The sequence below is a fragment of the Nilaparvata lugens genome, chromosome 5, assembly GCF_014356525.2.
Source record: "Nilaparvata lugens isolate BPH chromosome 5, ASM1435652v1, whole genome shotgun sequence".
Lineage (NCBI taxonomy): Eukaryota > Metazoa > Arthropoda > Insecta > Hemiptera > Delphacidae > Nilaparvata > Nilaparvata lugens.
Genome location: NC_052508.1, coordinates 61,196,545 through 61,215,944, shown reverse-complemented (window position 1 = coordinate 61,215,944; position 19,400 = coordinate 61,196,545). Strand labels below are relative to the sequence as shown.

The window sequence follows — 19,400 nt, the reverse complement described above, 5'->3', positions numbered from 1 at the left end:
AATCGAGTTCGTGGAATTTCCAGGTTCCCTGCTGACCGTGTATTGTAGTTGTGGGCCTCATTTCTCCTTTTCATTTGTTCATTATTCTTCCTCACATGCATCAATGCAACGAAAATATATTGGCTGTAAACAGTCATTATTTGAAGCTTTCTGAACAGCGGCCTGCAATGTTCCAAATAATTGGAGAACGTCATTATTCTCAGAGCTCTTTTTTGAATCAGTAGCACATCCTTGCAATATGGAGTGTGTCCCCACATTAGGAGGCCATATGTGACATGTGTATGAAACAGTGCGTAATATACTAAATGTAAAAATTGATTCGTTGAAGGATTCTCTCCTTACGAAAGTAGAAAATTTATTGGACAAAAAACTTAATAATATGCCTGTGCATTCGCAACGTGTTGAAAGATGCATGAACGGGCCTGTCGAACAGCAAAACAGCCAGCACCAGCAACAACAACAACCTAAATTCTAAATTATTGCAGGTTATGTCATCAACATCAAATCGTAGAAGATCGATATTATTGACAATGAATTATCGATGACGGGTACTAGTAGACTTGACATCGATTTACACAAACAATCGAACTCTGACGTTGGCGGGAGTGTTTTGAATCTAAACTCTCATCATACAAAACAATCGACGAGTGTTTCTGAGAACATTGATAAAAGTTATTCCTTATCCACCCCATCCTTAGATTCGTCTGACAATCCAGTAAAAAAGAATGCTGGAGATCCCATTGACAACAACTGGTCTACAGTGGTTAGGAAGAAAGGACGCAAACTTAGAAAAGAAAATCTGCAACTACAGAAAGAAACTGCATTGAACACTAAAATTTATGTTAATCCGAAATCAACTGGTAATGCTAATACCAGGAAAAACAAGAACTTTATTACTGGTAGTTTGATTGGTGTAGAGAATCTATCGATTAGGGACCACAAAAAATTTCTTTTTGTCTCAAGATTCATACCAGGTACAACTTGTGAAAGCCTTTCAGAATTTCTTAAGAATCAAAGAATTAGTAATTCCACTGTTGAGAAACTTGTCTCGAATCACCCAGATTCTTACGCTTCATTCAAGGTGGGTGTTCTGGATAGTGAGTTTGATATTGTGTATAAGGCAGATTTCTGGCCAAAAAATACTTATGTAGCAAAATACTATACAAGAAAGCAAAGTAGCAATAACAGCAATTTAAACTTGAAGGCTTTACAAAAAGGGGAAAATACTTAGCTTCTGGATCCAATAATTTTCTTGAGACTCAGTATAGTTCTGAATCTGGGCCTAACGGTGTTAAGGTTTCTGACCCTGGTTTCAATGTCCTGTTTAGCAATGTTCAGTGTCTTAATTTAGCTAAAAGACTAGATATTGAATTGGCAATTTGTAAGGAGAGTTATAAAGTATTATGCCTTGTTGAGCACTGGCTATGTGAGGACCAGCTGAAGATGGTAAACTTCAAAGATTATCTACTAGTTAGCTCTTTTAGTCGAACCACACATAAACATGGAGGAGTTGCAATCTTTGTGTCAAAGGATTTACTGGATCATAACAAAGCAAAACACTTGAACCTGGATATTTATCACCACTGCAAGGAGCTTCATTTTGAATTGGCTTGTGTCACTTTGTTGGAGCCCAAGCTAATAATTATAAGTGTATACCGTTCACCCAATGGTGACCCAAATTACTTCCTGGAACATCTGGAATCTGTCATTCTCTACATCTCCAATAGAATGCCCAACCACAACATTGTTTTGGGCGGGGATTTCAATTTCAATTTCCTTGATGCTTCAGCTACTAATACAATCAGCTTTGTCAATCTAATGAGGTCATTGAACCTGTACTGCACTGTGAGTGAGCCTACTAGGATGGATGCATGTCTGGACAATGTGGTGACCAATTTACCAGAGAGTTTGTACAGTGTTTCTATAAAAAATTATGCTTTGAGTGACCATGAAGCTATATGTCTGACACTGTCTGACACCTATTCTGACATCTCCAGTAGTTCCCCTAAGAAGGTACTTGTGCGTCCAGTTACTGAAAGTCAGATAAACTATTTCAAACATCTGCTGTATCTGGTGGATTGGAACGAAATTATGACACCTGGTCTTCCAGAAGATAGCTTTAATAAATTCTTCAGCCATTTCAAGTACCTGTTTGACAGTGTCTTTCCAGAAAGGCTACAGACTGCAAAAAAGTGGACCAAGAACAGGACAAGGCCGCATTGGATGAGTCAAGAATTAACTGTCCTCAAGAATTGGGTCATTCTTGCTTATGAGCACCACAAGAATCTAAGGACAGCTGATTCTAAACAGTTATATATGTCACTGAAAAAGGACTTCAAGGAGAAACTCTTGAGAGCCAAAAAAGAAATGAATGCCCAGCAGATAAACTCCTCGCAAAATAAGTGCTCTGCAGCATGGAAAGTGATCAAGAGAGAAATGAGTTCTCAGCCGAGGACCACACGTATAGAGCCTGATATCTTCAATTCCTTCTTTGTGGATTCAGTTGCTACAGTTCGTGCTTCTATTAACACCCCTGATATTTCTGCCATGCAGTTCCTAAATGCTATGCCCAGGCCAGAAACAAAATTTGTGCTCTGCCCAGTATCTTGTGAAGAAGTGTTGGATGTTGTGAGTAACCTGAAAAATTCTGAAAGTAAGGACTTCTTCGATTTGTCGGTGAATCTCATAAAAAGAGTCATCATTCCAATCCATGTACCTCTAACTTTCTGCTTGAACTCATGCATTGTGGAGGGTGTTTTTCCTGCTCTACTAAAGATTGCTAAGACTGTACCCATTTACAAGAAGGGTTCAACTGATCTACCGGGTAACTTCAGGCCTATTGCAATCTTACCTGTGTTCTCCAAAATCTTTGAGAGCATAATCAAGAAACAGTTATGCTTGTATTTTGAGAGTGCTGGACTGTTGGTGGATGCTCAGCACGGGTTTAGGGCTGGAAGAACAACAACCCAGGCAGTGGAAAGTCTTTTGAAGGTCGTGCTTGAGAGCTTTGAGAGCAGGGGTTTCACAGGCTTGACATTGTGTGATTTGAGCCGTGCTTTTGACACAGTGGACCACCAGATTCTGCTGTCCAAGTTGGAGTTTTATGGGGTCACTGATGTCTCATTAGGACTCCTGAAGTCTTACCTATCAGGTCGTCGCCAGGTGGTCCAGGTGAATGGTAGGGTTTCTGCTATGAAGGCTATTCCACATGGGGTCCCACAAGGATCCATACTCGGCCCCCTGCTCTTCATAATAATGACAAATGATCTACCTTGTGCACTAGGTAATAGGTTGGCAGCCTATGCAGATGATAACACCATTTTTGATGTGAGCAGCTCTTCAACAGATCTGACGGAGAGGATGAGTGAGTCCTTTGATGCTGCATCGGTGTGGTTCAAGTCAAACTTCCTCAAGCTAAATGAGGAGAAAACCCAACGAATAATTTTCAGTTTGAGGAATATTGTGGATCAGGAGAGAAGTGTACAACTTCTTGGTTTTCACCTTGATCCAAAATTAACCTGGAACCCCCACATTGAAGTCATCTGCAAGAAACTATCACGGGTGATTTTCTTATTAAGGCAGCTTATGCTCAGTGTGCCAAAGGACTATGTCAAGACAGCCTATTTCTCATTCTTCCAAGGAATCATGTTGTATGGCCTTGAACATTGGGGTGCAGCTAGTGGAGTTAATAGAATTCTCCTGCTTCAAAAGAAGGCCATACGAATTATTACTGGCTCAGGAATTATTGACCACTGTCGTCCTCTCTTCTGTGCCGAATCCATCATGACAGTGATATGCCTCTACATCTTTGTATCACTGAAAAAATTCAAGATTTCTGTGGAGAGTATGCGACTGCGTAGTGACATCCACAACTTTGACACCAGGGGCAGGTACCAGGTCGACATTCCATTCACAAGGCTGAGCAGAGTGAGGAATAGCCCTAGCTGCCTAAAAGTAGCGTCGAGGCATTTTGGCTTCAGCAGTAGATCATTCCTTTTTGAGATGTGAGCGAATGTAAACTTCAGGAGCTCATATATATCTCAAAAAGTAATGATTGGAAAAAAATGTTTTTCTGAAAAAATGTTTATTATTTTGATAGTATATAGGCCTACTAATCACTTTGAAAAATATCACCAGTAAAAGTTTTTTAGCTTTTTGCACATCCTTAAATATCCAAATGATCTGAGTTTAAAAAATAGCTTTCCGGTGGTTTGGATCCCACCTAAAGCTGTTGATTGTATAATCAACTCATCTCTCATAATTACCCATGCACAAGTCAGGAGCTCATGTGCGTGGGCAACAAACTCGGAAAAATCTCATCAGCTTACATGTGCATGGCCCACAGAAAAAAGCAGTTTTTTTCTATTAATTCTTATCATCTATATATTTTTTCTTTTTGTTTGTGGAATTAATTTAATCCACATTCTCATATTGTATTTTAGTTTCTAAATAAGCCCACCCTAAAAAAAAAGAAAAATAAGTAAGTATATAAAGAGTAGGCTTTAAAATCCATGTAGGCTAGGACTAATGTCAATTAATATAGGATCTATAAGAATAGAAATTGTTGATTGGCAAATTCTAGTGCACTAATAATATTCTCACAATAGTAATAGAATGATCATAATAGTAGTGCACTTGCCTAGTGCAATGATTTGACCTTGCGGTCTTGTTTACGGTGTATTTCATTGATCCGGGGGGGAAACAAAGGGGGATTCTGTTCTGGATGTTTTCAAAACAGACGAGAATCGAACCGGGAGGGAGTAGCCGACCAATCAGAGGCTACAACCGATTGTGACGTCATTCATTGAGGGGATGAGTACCCAGAGACGAGTAGATTATGAAACGAAAACAACGTAGTGCGTGTGTGTTGTGTTGTGAGTTGGGCAGTGAACGTATTAGAGCCATTGATCACATAGTTTTGTTCAAAATTCAGTGAAAATGGACTCTTTACGCGAACAAGTGATGATCAATCAGTTTGTGCTGGCCGCTGGTTGTGCTAGGGAACAGGCCAAACAACTTCTACAATCGGCTCACTGGCAATTTGAGGTAAGATTCACTTGTAAACAAACCCAGGCTAGACTCTGCAAGTCAACAATATGGCGCTGAAGAAAATCATAACCCTATCAGTGTTTTGTAGTTCACAGTATGAAGGTCAGAAATTATTTAAACTTTCCCACTAATATTCTTTTTGAAACTTACAAATATCACCTAATAAACTTAAACAATTCGATAGGCTTAATTCAAAATGTCAACGCCTATCAAAGTTATCAGTAATAATTGATAAGGATTCTCTTATCAATAACCAACATTCCTGAATCATAACATCATTTGTTTACGTAATGTTCATCATCAAATATTTAAGTTGTCAATCATCTTGTCTTCAAATGCAGTTCAATTTTCACTCTAAAATTATGACCTTAGTAGTCTTGTATTAGGTAGGCTAATATTACTTCTTATTTGTTTCAAAGTACGAAATAAACAATTAGCTACATTGAAATGTACCTACTATAGCCCGGTAACACTATTTTTTTGTTTTAGTTTTATTTTAATTCTATGTTTAAAAAAGTGAAAATTCATAAGGTCTATGTTATAATGGGAAAATATAGGAGAAAAGCGTTGCCGATTTTCTGCCCTGCCACTGCCTTCTATAGAAAATAGGTGATTTTCAAGTGTAATAATAATTTGTTTTATCTTTCTGATCAACCGAGATACAAAATTTTTAGTATAATGTATATTTGGACTGTAAATTTTTGTGATCTTTATAAAAGTGTTTTCATAACCTCATTTGGACTATTTTTATCAAAATTAGGGAGAGGAACAGTTTTGGGTTTATCCTGTTGATTCTTTCCCAATCATTAATTTGATGTTGTGTTTAAGGAATGTAATAATAATAATAAATAAATACTGGTGCCTTTTGATATAATATCAACTGCTCATTATTGTTTAAAATAATCTATATAAGCTATACATAAAAGCGTTTATTATATTTTATTAGTCAGGGAAATATATTTTTATAATTATAATAGGTACATTTTTGTAATAATTAAGGTTAAATCTTTTGTTAATTAATTATATTTCTACATTGTAAAAAAACTATCTGGAAACGTTGCGGTGCTTGAAAATGATAGCACCATTTGCTTTGTCGAATGGTAGACAAGGATAGAATTACCAATGTTATTCAAATAGTGCAATATAGCCTATATAGTACTATACTTGATACTTGAGGTCCAAGGACTGGGATTTCCAGAGTATGTGTTTGAAATGCAGTGTCTGAAATTTCTGATTCCAGTAGAATAACCTGCATGGTTATTCGTGCTGTGGAGGCGCTTGACTCCCAAAAAAGGTTCCTCATAAAAATCATGCAGTGAGTAGAGTGGCCTTTCCAGGAGTTTATTTTTTTAAAGTTAGTAGACTGTCTACTAACGTTGTGTGGTACCTATAGAACAAAAAGTCTGATTTTCTGTTTTTGCCTAGGAAGGCTGTTGAAAAGTCTTATTGTCTGTGATGGGAATCTATTGTAGTTCCCTGCCAGTCGGCTTTGGGGCACCTCCAGTCTAGTGGCATGTTGTTTATATCACACCTTTTTTGAAGCTGCTCCTGATTCCTCGTGATATACGTCAGCGAGTACAAAACATGTTGACTGTACACTGTGAGTATCCCAAGATCCGTAAATAGTGGCCTGCAGTGATCCCTAAAGCTGGAAAATAACATCCTCAGAGCCTTCTTCTGCAGCAGCAGCACATGATTGGTCAGGTGGTGCGTGATCCAACAGAAGCATAACATAAATGATGTGGCTTCCTCAAGCCAATCAAAGGCTTGAGTGGCTCCTCAAGGGTCAATCCTAGGACCCTTGTTCTTTCTCATTTACATAAATGATTTCCCAGATGATCTCAAGAAGGACCAAAGATGTGTACTATTTGCAGACGATACCACCATAATAATCCCAAAGCAACGATATAAGCTCGAAACTTGAAATGGCCACAAATATATGTAGGAAACTGAAGCTATCAATCAATAACGACAAGGCAATAAATATAAACTCCACTCCAGGTATTCAATATAGACAATGTAACCAATGAACCCACAAATATAAAGGATTGCACAAGATCTTTTGGAACCATGATGGACAAGAACAGGAACTGGAGTGAACATACGAAGTCTAGCGAGTTCGCATAAAAACTTACGAATTATATATTTATAGGGGTCAATGATAATGACAACTTATTTGATTTACTACGAATTGTAGAGTCTTTTCAAAGGACCGAGCTTCCGCTATATCATACAAATAATAGAGGGTTGAGAATTATAGACTATAGAGGTCCAAATAATCAATGTTTTATAGATAGTAGTAAGTATAGATAAGTAAGTTGTCCAGGATCCCCCCCTCCTCCCACTATGCAGTTTTGATAAGTTTCTTATTACTTTAGGCTACCTATTGATACGGGTATTGGTATTTACACTGCATTTCATTTTTGGAGATATTTTTATTGGAACTGAATATATTCATCTTGGGTATTTTACCCAAATTGAAATTAATAACTTACTGCATTCCAATGTTACAAAGTAATGCAATAAATTGTTTAAAATTAGGTGTTGCTAATTATTTCATCCTTGGCGTTCTTCTAAAGGTTCGTACCCACTAGAAAGTATCATACCGTGTAAAAGTATCATATCATGACCGTGCCCGTACCGACACATGCAAAAAATATTCTTTGCATCATTTGATATGTAATACACCCATTAGACCGTTCCGTCACCGGCCAAGCACGGAGCGTGCCATGGTATGAACGTCCAGGTCAACATTTGTCGGCCAGTATATTTTGTCTGTGACGAAACGCTCCTTGCATGGTACGTGACGCCTGCAAACCCCGTTGTAACCACGCATGCGCCGCGTTGGTAACCAGTGTAGACACCATTGTGGTAAAGTACCTAGTTAGTTGCTACTTGCTAGTTGTAGTTATACATTAGTTGTGGTTATATCATTTTCAATTTTTCTCAACAATTCATTAAACTGGAATGACGTCATACGGAAATACGAAAAAACTTTTCTTCATCATCCATTAGGTGCCTATATAATGTCCAATACTCCCCCTCAGTTTTCCGTTTTCTTAGAGATTCGTGAATCCAATAGCGCCTCTGAGTTCCTCTATTCTCCTCTTCTTCGTCCAAAATAATTGCAACCATTGCCAATTCTGTTAATGATAATCGCCTAATAGCCATTTATTTAAAAATAATTATGTGAACACTGATTAGAACACTTTTTCACAACACCGCAAAATACGTACATCTGTTCATCGCTACATTCTCTTGCTAACTGACGCGTTCCCAACAACTTCTGACCGGGCATCATACGCGTATCATACGCGTACCATACGCGTAATGTACTGGCATAGAACGCTGTTGATCAGTTGTAGTGGGCATAGTTGTTATTTTACGTGCCTGGCATGGTCTGACACGGTCCGTGTCTGGTACGTTCTAGTGGGTACGAACCTTAACTAGCACTGCTGTAGGTCTACTGAAGTTTACTTGTTTTAGGAGGTTTACTTGTTGTTTTACTCTTATGTATTTCTCAAAATGCTAGTATCAGGCTATTCCTGAAAGTTTCATCAGACTCATAACATTGTAGTTATTCTGTTATTTATATATACGGTATATATTATGATAATGTGACATTTTACAAACAGTTAGATAAGATAGCACAAACAGAACCTAGATAGAGTCACATTGGATTTTATGTCGCACAAAAAGGCTCTCGCTTGTTGATGTGACATTTTGTGCAATGCCGTACGTGAAGAAATGAGACAGCACAATCAGACCTTTTGTAATATTCTATTTCTTTGTGGGTTACACAAAAAGTACCTAGCTTGATTGTTGATGTGACATTTTGTGTAAAACAGATCGATTGGACAGCACAATGTAACTTATTTTGGAGCTCCATATCACTCTTGTTACACTCTATGGTTGAAGTGATATTTTGTATAACACACAGTCAAGTAGGACAACACACACAGGACCAGGGATGAGGTTCCATATATCTGTGTGTTGCACAAAAATACACCAAGTCAACGTTTCTATATATGGCAGGAATCGAGAGGCTGCACACTGCAGCTGCAACTATAATATCATAGGCCATTCACACACTCACTCTATCTCTGTCTCTCTGAATTGTACACATTGCGTGAGTGTGCTCAATAGAATGACAAATAGAATAGGAAGAGAGAAAGAGTAAATGAGAGGAAAGGAAACCTTAAAAAGCATTTTTATTTATCAGGAAGTAAACATCCGCCACAGATACTCTTTGGAGGATGATAAGGGGGAGGTCTAGAATGAAAACTGGCAACAATGCTTTTTTACCAGTCCAACTGAATGGAGTAAAATATTTTAAATGTCTGTCTAGCAAAGAGTATGACTTTTTCTCGAATAATATGACTAGAGTTATTGATCTTCTTGACGACGAATAGTATTTGCCTAATTTAATTACGGTATTTAATGGTTCGGAACCCATTACTTGAAATACGGTAGTAGGTTCTCTCTGGATGGGGTGAAGCATTTGAATATATCCCAACTTTCAAGCAGGTTGCAAGACTCTAGAAGAGCTCTAGTGGATTATTCTAATTCAGAAGCATTATTTCAGTTATTTCATTATCAATTTATTATCCAACTTTATTCAACATCATCCTCCACCTTCTCCTCAATTCAGCATTACCATTATTCCATTATTAATCAATATTATGAAAGATAATAATTTTCTACAAGATAGAATACTTGAAAATGGGAAAACAATTCAAAATCAAAGTCATTGTCTAGAGAAAAGAGGTTTCCTAACCAATTATGGAAGCAGCTTGTACAATGTGCTGGTTGGAAACTATACTCTCGTAGAAATAATATTATAGGATAAAATTAAAAATAGAAACAAATTCTTAATCGTTTGTGCTTTGTGGTAGTTACATCCATAAATATTTTATTGAAATTATCATTATACCTGACAGATATAGATGGATTTTATTAGAAATTGGTAATGGTGTAGCAACCAAAAATAGTTTATCAATTGTTTGAAAAAGAAGTGGCTGTGTCTATTCCAAGAGTATTTGATCAATATTTATTCATGGTTGAGAATGATATTGTATCTATCAATGTATAAATAAATATCTTTAATCCACAATGGAAGGATGGGAAGATATGCCTTCAACTCAATATATTTTTTTTAAATAGTGTTAATCAATTATACTTTTTTCGTTTTGGCAAACTATTTTTGGGACATGCCATCAAAGCAATAAATTTTTAAAATATGGTTACTCAATTATACTTCTTATTCGTTTCGGCAATCTATTCTTGGGACACGCCCTGTATGACTGTATGCATAGTTTGGATTAGAATAGTGTGAAGAAATAGTAATGAAGCAGTGATGGAGACAACGATCTTTGAGTCTTTGCGCCTGAAATAGAAAAGATTGTGAATGTGCAAGCAGCGAGCGCCGTACGTAAATAAACCATCCACGACCTCAACTGTACACCGATTTGAATTACTACCTACCTACTATAAATGCAAAATAAACGCTACTTTGTTCAAGTCTTGACTGCTGGTATGGCACCTATTGCTTGCAGGAGTCAAAATTATTAGTAGTCGATGCATCCGTTTTCAACGGAATTCTATCAGCTGATGGTTTAAACTCTGAATTTAACACATTATAAGTAATGCAACAATATCTTGATTTATTCCTAAGTTAATTTAAACTTGATTTGAACTGTTTGAAGATTTGGTTTGAAAAATAGAAATTAGGTTTGATTTCACCTGCTAAGTGCCAACCTATTTACTAGAAACCAAATAAATTTTTATTTGGTCAAGTCTTCTATTGGTAAATTGGTACCCTGTTTGCTGTTTGTACCAAACGGGTTGAAGTAGGTATGAAAAAATTATAGATTAGACTTAAAAAATGAAGATTATGGTTTTTTTATCTTGGATTTATTTCAAAACTGACTGCCCAGTAATTTAAATGATATAAGAAACCGAATAAACGCTATTTTGTTCAAGTTTTAACTTGTTGGTTCTACTTGCTTCTTGGGATAAACTAGATTGGAAAACTTTGTGATTTCATTAAAAAAATAAATTCCTGCTTGCTATAATTATCTTGAAATGTTTTTATTTTTTCAAAATAAACTCCAAGTGTTGAATACTCTATAAATGTGATCTACAGTATTTAATTTGCCTTATTAGTGAAAATTGTCAATCTTGATTTAGGTGCTTACATAACTACTACATAACATTTCAGTTCATTTATTGTCTGATAGTATATTTATTGTATTTTATCAGTTGAAGCTTGCTAATTAGACCGCACCAGTAAAAAATAAATAGAATTGCATTCTTTCTTTCTACTATATCTTCTCTACAGATAAGAAAAGCAAAGAAAACAACCAATTATTATTCATTTGTGGTCCCCAGTTCTGATAAACTTTTCAATAAATAATTTCATAACGTTCATTGTGTTACCGGTACTGAATGTAAGCAAGTATTTTGTGAGAGGATGGTTTTTGGTGACTTGCAACTTTATTTTACTATCACCTCGATTCTCTTCATTCTATATGTCAACGATTTTCTGAATTGAAGGCATTTGTCAATTCAAGTATGATATCCTTTGCAGATGATACTGCAGCTATTTTCCACGGTAAAACTTGGAATGAAGTTCACACCATAGATGAACAAAACATATTACGAATTGGCTAGATAGGAATACTTCCTGTGATAATATAGATAAAACTAACTACATAACCGTTTTAGTAAATAAAATAGGACAGCCTGTCGATAATGAAGAGTTAAAGCCTCACCTTATTTTTTACTATATCCTCTACCTGCCTATTATATGGGAAACAATAGTTGGCTAGGTATTTTTCCTTCTCTCTTTCTTTATTTTCAGCAAACAACATCATGAAACTTCTTTTTGTATTTCTATTAGAAATTTGTATTTTAATGTATAATTTTTGTATTTTGATTTCTTTTGTGTTTCAATTGAAAACATTGATTGAATTGAAGGTCCACTATGTTAAATTCATTCAATAGTACTCTGATATCGTGACTTACAGTATTAATATATTAAAACTGGGAATCCTAGTTTGCATTTTCAGTACCTAATTTTTATCAGTGGATATTTTTCTTTCTGAAATGTTTGTTAATGGAAATTATATTCATTACATTAATACTTCTAGGACCTAGAGTGCTAACTCTGTCCTAATATAATTGATCAATCAATCTTTCTCTGGAGATTTCTCTCTATCCTTGGTAACGTTTATAAACTCCCAAGTCCCAAAAATGGACCGTGCGACTGATCTACGTCTTTCCACTTAGAAATACCGATGGAAATACACCAGTTTTGAAATAAACATTCTCGCATTAAAAATATATTCTACAATTATAATTATTACCGGAATTAAATTATAATTACGTGTCTTTTGAAAAAAAATTCACTGAGAAGATCAAATTTTATGGAGTAGAGAATTGTTCCAGTAATCTTTACCACGTTTGAAAATACTGAAATTTTATAAAGATGATGGGTTATGACAAAATACCTATAATTATTTTTATTGTTTCATATTCACGTAAAATTTAAATTAGAATTTGAATCAGTTTCCTTTCTTTAGTCCCAACACATCCTGGAATAGCATTATCATTGTCAACTCTGAAAAACGATCAATGAAAATTTACTCTCAAGCTCTTTTTGCTAATAATAGATGATCATTTAAGAACGAGTTTAACATGCCTTGTGTACTTAGACTCATTCGCTCCAATTTGGCATGTACTGTATATATTTACTTGTTCAAATTTATTTTGGTTTCAACATTTTTCGATTTCTACATTCATTTATAAGGGCATGCAAAGGGATTATTAAGTCTACTTTCATAAGTATTTTTGAATTACGCATTAATATAAACTCGTAATCTATCACTCGTAATCCCTACTACCTTTTACGGTGAACTAGGCTTTTTTGTGTTGTGAGGAGGGCTGGTGTGAGGTTTGTTGTGTGAGTTGGCGCGAAAATGCTTGCATCACCAGGGTATTATCATGAAAGATGAATGTATTTTCCCTTTCGAAAACAAAAACAACATAACAATTAAAGAAAACCTTATCGTGAGAAAGTTGTCAAAATCACCGGGGAGCGATTTTTAATACCATAAATTAAATTTAGAGGAGTCTGCTATTAAAGTCTTATACAACGAAAGGAGCTTGATGATGGATCTTAACTTATCTTATCGATAGCTAGCTTATCAGCGCAACCACGGAACCAACCGCTTCCCAACTAATTGTATAGAGCAAAGAGAATGATTTCTGTAGCAAAATGTACGGTAATCTATATGAATAGTATGAATTTTATTAAGAGTTGAGCCTATTGTTTGTGACTAATATTGTGTTTACTCTCTTGAGCAGTCTAGATGTGATCTAGTATTGCTTACAATAATCAAGTTACTAAATAATCTGCTATCTACTTCAAGAATGTGATGGACTCATCGGCTAGAGTGACATCCAATCTTATCTCACTAGCAAAGAGACGAACTCTCTGTATTCTCGTTGGAATGGTGACTGCTAGAAAAGCCAGTCACACTATTTTTGGATAGGGGCTTACAAACATAGTCTACAGTTGAGAATAATTAATTTTTGTTTTCAGACTGCTCTGAGTATATTTTTCCAAGAGGCCGCCTTACCGACTTATTCGCAAGCAGCAGCTGCCACACATTTCGGACAAGTAAGTACAACTATCCAATTGTGACATTTTAATGTGAATCTTTTCCCCTAAAATTTGGGAATTATAATACAGGAAAAATGCACCATAATATATGAATTATTGCTAAGCATAAATTATGCTTAATACTCCTACTCTAATGCCTTAATCGCCAATACTCCTTTCTCAATTATTTGAGTAATTATGAATTTGAAAATTGAGAAAGTAGAAAGTAGATATCAATTGTATCATATTCGATATGTAATAATTATAATTCAATCCAAATGATTATAAATAACCGTATCAATTGGTTTCCTTGCATAGTATATTATTTGTTCCCCACTTTATAATCTTTTCAAAATCTTTCAACCCTTATGTACTACAAGTAATTAAAGCAATTTAATCAAATAAACGTAATTTAAAATGGTATTTCCAATTTTCTCCCTAGCAGTATTAAACGTGATTAGTTCACTTAGTGATTTTTCTTATAAACGATTTCAATTAGCGTGTCCTAGTCGATCACGCTTTTGTGAACCAATCAGAGATTTTAGTAGTGGGATTGGCGATTAGTTTCTGTTTTTAGTTTGGACGTATTGCTAAGATAGTTCTTGAAATCGTTAATCTTATCAATTTCAATAATACCCTACACTTACAACAATAATAGCAATAACGTGCACATTTATTGTTCAGTTGTATAAAAAACATTGGTAACATGTAGGTAACGTGTTTGAGTCTACAATCAGTGAGTATAGAATTTAATATTATATTCTATACTCACTGTCCACAATCCACAATTTTAGGTGAGTTCCGTACTGGAAAATAAGCTGACATTTAGAATCAATAATGCTCTATGAGTGAAGTTATTGTAACTTCTCAAATATTGCAACTTTTAAAATTGTCGATCTTGTTCTGTAAACCATCAGATCATGAAAAATGTAATTTTCTGATTCAGAAGAAAGTTTTTTGTGGTGGTCTTTGAGGCGAGTAGTTGATAATGGCATGATGTGAGACTCACCTCAATCTGTCAGCATTGATTGAATGGGAAGAGTTGGTGTTATTTATAAGGAATGCTGTCAGTTTGAGAGGATTCACTTTGAATTGTCACCATTGGTTGAACGGAAAGTGTTGGTGTTATTGCTGAGGAATTCTGACAGTTTGAAATGAATCTCATTGTAGATTGCAGTGTGAGTCGGTGTGTGTGTATTGATTTTAGTGTTGTGCCACGCCAATGTACTCTCGGCTTCACTGCTACACTCTTTCTGTCTACCCACCTGTTCTACAAATACTCTCATTTTTTCTTCCTTTTGCTCTTTTTCTGTCTCCCTCTTCTTCTTCTTCTTCTTCTTCTTCTTCTTCTTCTCCTTCTCCTCCTCATCCTTCTTTTATCCATCATTCATCCCCCTCGACTCTTCTTCTTGCACTAATCTCTACTCACAGTGTATTCAGAGTGTTGGTGAGAAAAAATACAAAACCCATGGTATTCTACTAGCTGAAACTAATAGAAAATTAAAATAATTTTCTCCTTAGTTATTTGCTTAGGCTGCTTTTTTAATAAATGTTATATCTGCCTTAGTGGGTAGATTTTCATTCGCTAGGATGGGAGTTTTATTCGCCAAAATTATTATATTTGATGTAAAATCTACTGATGAATTCAGTATTATTCTATTCGTTTTTACTATTGAGTGACTGAGTATTTTTTCTTGGGATTTAATGTCTTCAGTATAACCGGAGACAAACGAATATCGTTTGTCTAGAGACAATATAGAGACAAACGAATAGAGAATATAAAGTATTATTTTCTCTCTTGTATTACAAGAGTCGATTTACATGCACATAATATAATATATTCTTCTATCACTGTATATTAGGTGTGTAGCCTACTCATCAATATCAATGGTTATAACATTTTTATCATACAGTTATGAGTTAATTTATTGTCTGTTGGAGTTGAAATGAATCGAAAGCTCCCCGTGTCGTCAGTTGTAGAGTACAAGACTTGAGAAGACTACAAAATATTTACTGTAGGTTATCCTTCCACACCTCTTCATTTTCTCTATCTTGCTCTCTGTTCCTCTTGTTGCTTCTCAACTATCTCTATTTCTACTTTGTAGTCTCGTTTTACAAAAACAGAAACCAAACACCTCCTCCGTTACTCGCCTATGAATGACCTTGGACAAGTTCACTGGGCTAGACTGGCTGTTTGCGTCATTCTCACTCCTTTTCCCCTCTTTCTCTTTCAGTTCTATCTCTCTCTTTTGTAAAATTCTTTGAATAATTAGCTACGGCACATTTAAAAATGAACCTTTAGCATGATTCACGTTTTAGTCAGTGGAATTGATGGGAAGACATTGTTGTCGCTTTTATTTTTCCATCGCCTTCTATAGTAGATAGCTGTGATTCAAGTTATCCCGGTATATTTTTGATGTCATACCTATTAATTGTTGATTCTTGTTAATAGTGATCAATTCTCTCTCAAACCTATTTTATTAGGGAAGAAAATTTATTCATGATTTAATAATACATTTGAATATTATTGAGATTATTTCTACATGGTCGATAAAGAATTCGCCAACGGTGCGGAAAAGAATAGATGTATCTGTCTTTTTTTCTTTGGGACTACTTGATAATGGCATTATGTAGCCGAAACATGTCATGACGAAATTATTTTAAAAAGTGTACTCAGATTTATATTTTTATCTATAGATGTATCTGCTTTGTTTAATATCATTGACAGACAAAAATAGCGAACCAGTCAGATGGTATCTAACTTAATAAGTGAATCCCACTATAAATCTATAATACTTCTTTCTCCTCCATATTTTCCTTCTTTCTCTTTCTTCTGCACCTCCATATTTTATTTTTACTTTTTATTTTTCCAACAGAGAAGGAATGGCATGTGCGTAGGTATCCGTCTACAATGTCTACATTGAGCGTACAATAGAACTTGGTATAAAAAAATCGTTTAATAAAAACTGTTGAGAGTAATTGAAATGTAATTTTACAATAATTTAATAATTATAACACAATTTATGGTGAAAATGTATCATGATGTTTTGCTCTATCTATAGAGATTGTAAATACTGTAGTTATTTTCCTTAATAAAATTAAATATTTTTAATAAAAAAAATTGAACTTTACAGGTATGCACGCCGTGTAATACACCAGCTACGCCACCCAATTTCCCTGACACCCTTATGGCATTTTCCAGGATGTCGACTAATGAAAAACTCAGTTCATCACCTTCAGGTGAGTTTCCAGCAAATACAAGAGGAACAATTCAAGTAATTAGTTTTAAAACTTATTTCGGGAGTGTCTCTTTGATCTAATTTTGTGTCGTTACGGCACTTTGTACAAGATCAATTTAAAATTATATTATTAGTAATGGCATGGGGTTAACAGAAGAATAAGTAGCTTAATAACATTAGTTCAATAATAAATATTAAGCTAGATAATAGGCCACAAAAACCCTGAAGACTTGTAAAAATATTGTCAACAGAATAGCTAGAAGCCTGGAAGGAATAGCTTGAAGGAAAATCGATAAACGCTACGAGAGCTTTTAAAAATATTCGTCCGAGAGGGGATCGAACCCGACACCTCCTGATTGATCAGTCACCATTATTTTTCTTATCGCTGGATAGAATTAGTTCACTACGAGAAAATACCTGTTTTCATTGTTGACAATTGCTTTCAAATAACAGCCAGGGCAATTCTCGTGGTGAACCATCTATTATAAAGTGCTCATTTACAAGGCCAGTAAAGATAGAAATGATAATAATAACATTTAAATAATTTGATGAATGTAAAAGAATAGCTCTATAATCTGCAAGTTAGTGATTGAATTAATACAACTCATTATTAATTTATTCCTCTCACATTAATAATAATTACTGTATTACAAATTATTCTGATACAAGATGAATAGGTAACGAATAATTAATTGATATTGAATTTATATTTCTCAAGCTTGAAGTTTATATCCTATAGATTTATGAAACATTATTAATTATTTTTACTTGCATATTGATTTTTTATCAATCTGATTCTGAACCGAAGAATCAATCATTTCAAGCTTCAATTCTTATATTTTGGTAAATCTATCCAAAATATTGTTTCTCTTTTTCACTCTCATCGTCCAAGTTTAAATTGAATTTATTAGATTAGAAACTTATGAAATGTTCCCTCTAAATTTGTTTTATTTATTAATACAGTAGGTGTAGAGATCTAGATATGCTAAATGTCTGCTAATCTTGAGGATGCTAATGTTGAGAAAAGGGATTTTAAAATATATATCATATATAAAAACAATATAAAATTAAAAAAAAAAACACTTATAATTATAATGGAGTAATCTGTGGTCTAGTGGATATAGTGATGCATGGCAGCCTAGATATCCCGGGTTCAAACCAGAATATATACAAACGTTTTTAGGTCACTCCCATCTTATCGGATGGGCTTGTTGAATTGTCGGTCCCGGCTGATATATAACAGTTGTTAGCCTTATCGATGACTTAATTATAATTAAACTCAGGCGAGGTGGAACATCCGTCAGGGACTCTACAAAAATAAAAGCTATGTGTATATAATGATAATGCATAGAAACTAAGTAGACCTAATATTATATTAAAAAAAACTTGGAAATAATAAAGTTGTATTGCAGGCTTATACTCATCATCCCCCAAACAACAGCATCAACATCAACAGCAGTTGCACCAGCAACAGCGGACCAATGGCACGCAGCCTACCGGAGCAGTGGGCGTGACCATCAACAGATAGGTGACCAATGAGAGCGCGCGACGCCTGCCCGGCGACCAATCACACGCAGAACGCAGTGTGCTGATCTCTAGTGGCCAAAGTGCGAACTACGAGTGCGCTAGTAACCCAATATGACAATAATCCTAGAAACCAGTCGGTTTAGTTTTTACCATGTATATAAAATGTATATCTCTAGTTATGAAACGTATTTCGTTTGTGTATATTTACTAGGCAAAGAATAGCTTTTAGTTAGGTCTGGGACAGAAGAAATTAACTTTTGAAATATTAATAATTTTAATTATTATTAAAGTGGTTAGTGTGTTTACAAGGAGTATGCAATTTGTGAGCATGTAAATTGATAAACCCTGACTAGTAAAACAATTTAAAAAATACTTATTTTGAGACTCAAGTGCAAATATTTACGATCTGTATAATATTACTATTATCATATTAGAAGCTGCTAAAACTTGTACTATGTATTATATTACAATTATTATTATTATATGACAAAAATGTGATCAATATCTTGTTTTAAGTTTTACAATAACTATTGTTTTAGATTTTATATTTTATGAGAAAAATGTTTTGATTTGAAAGAATCACTCTTTTTATTACAATATTGTTGATAAGAACAAGTATTATTATTATTATTATTGTCATTGTAATCAATTGCACAGAATTGTGTAAATATAAAGGAATTATTTGTTGATGTCACATTAATGAATAAAATCATCCAGTGAATAATGGAAAATGTGCAGTTTGTCTTCTAGTTTTTCAATCCAATTGTTTTGCTTAACCAGGATTATATTTTTATATTCAACGAGGAACAAGAAAAAAATTATATTGTCAGATTTCGCAACTCTCTAGATATGCGAGCAAGTGAAGTTTTGCAGTTTGTATTTTTTCTAGCGAATATTTGTATATCTCCCGAACGGAAGCG

At 34.7% G+C, this 19,400-nt stretch overlaps 1 protein-coding gene across 3 annotated transcripts; it reads left to right on the top strand.

Annotated features, from left to right (window-relative positions):
• Window positions 1–4,649: 4,649 nt before the first annotated feature.
• On the top strand, window positions 4,650–19,217 carry LOC111049823 (UBA-like domain-containing protein 2). 3 transcript variants are annotated; one of them, XM_022335998.2, is made up of 4 exons: window positions 4,650–5,046; window positions 13,655–13,732; window positions 16,849–16,954; window positions 18,366–19,217. In XM_022335998.2, exons 1-4 carry the CDS (start codon window positions 4,939–4,941, stop codon window positions 18,479–18,481), a joined length of 408 nt encoding a protein of 135 aa, XP_022191690.1. In that variant the 5' UTR covers window positions 4,650–4,938; the 3' UTR covers window positions 18,482–19,217. The 3 variants fall into 3 exon arrangements, with proteins under 3 accessions (XP_022191690.1, XP_039284919.1, XP_039284920.1); XM_039428985.1 differs by having other exon boundaries at window positions 4,824–5,046; window positions 18,355–19,217; XM_039428986.1 differs by having other exon boundaries at window positions 5,039–5,151; window positions 18,366–19,207.
• Window positions 19,218–19,400: the final 183 nt, after the last annotated feature.

Excerpts from the sequence above, each read along its gene's own strand:
- LOC111049823 (XM_022335998.2), top strand. The coding sequence starts at position 4,939 with ATGGACTCTTTACGCGAACAAGTGATGATCAATCAGTTTGTGCTGGCC. Across the intron at positions 5,047-13,654 it reads CGGCTCACTGGCAATTTGAG|ACTGCTCTGAGTATATTTTT; the intron begins GTAAGATTCACT and ends TTTTGTTTTCAG. Across the intron at positions 13,733-16,848 it reads CTGCCACACATTTCGGACAA|GTATGCACGCCGTGTAATAC; the intron begins GTAAGTACAACT and ends TGAACTTTACAG.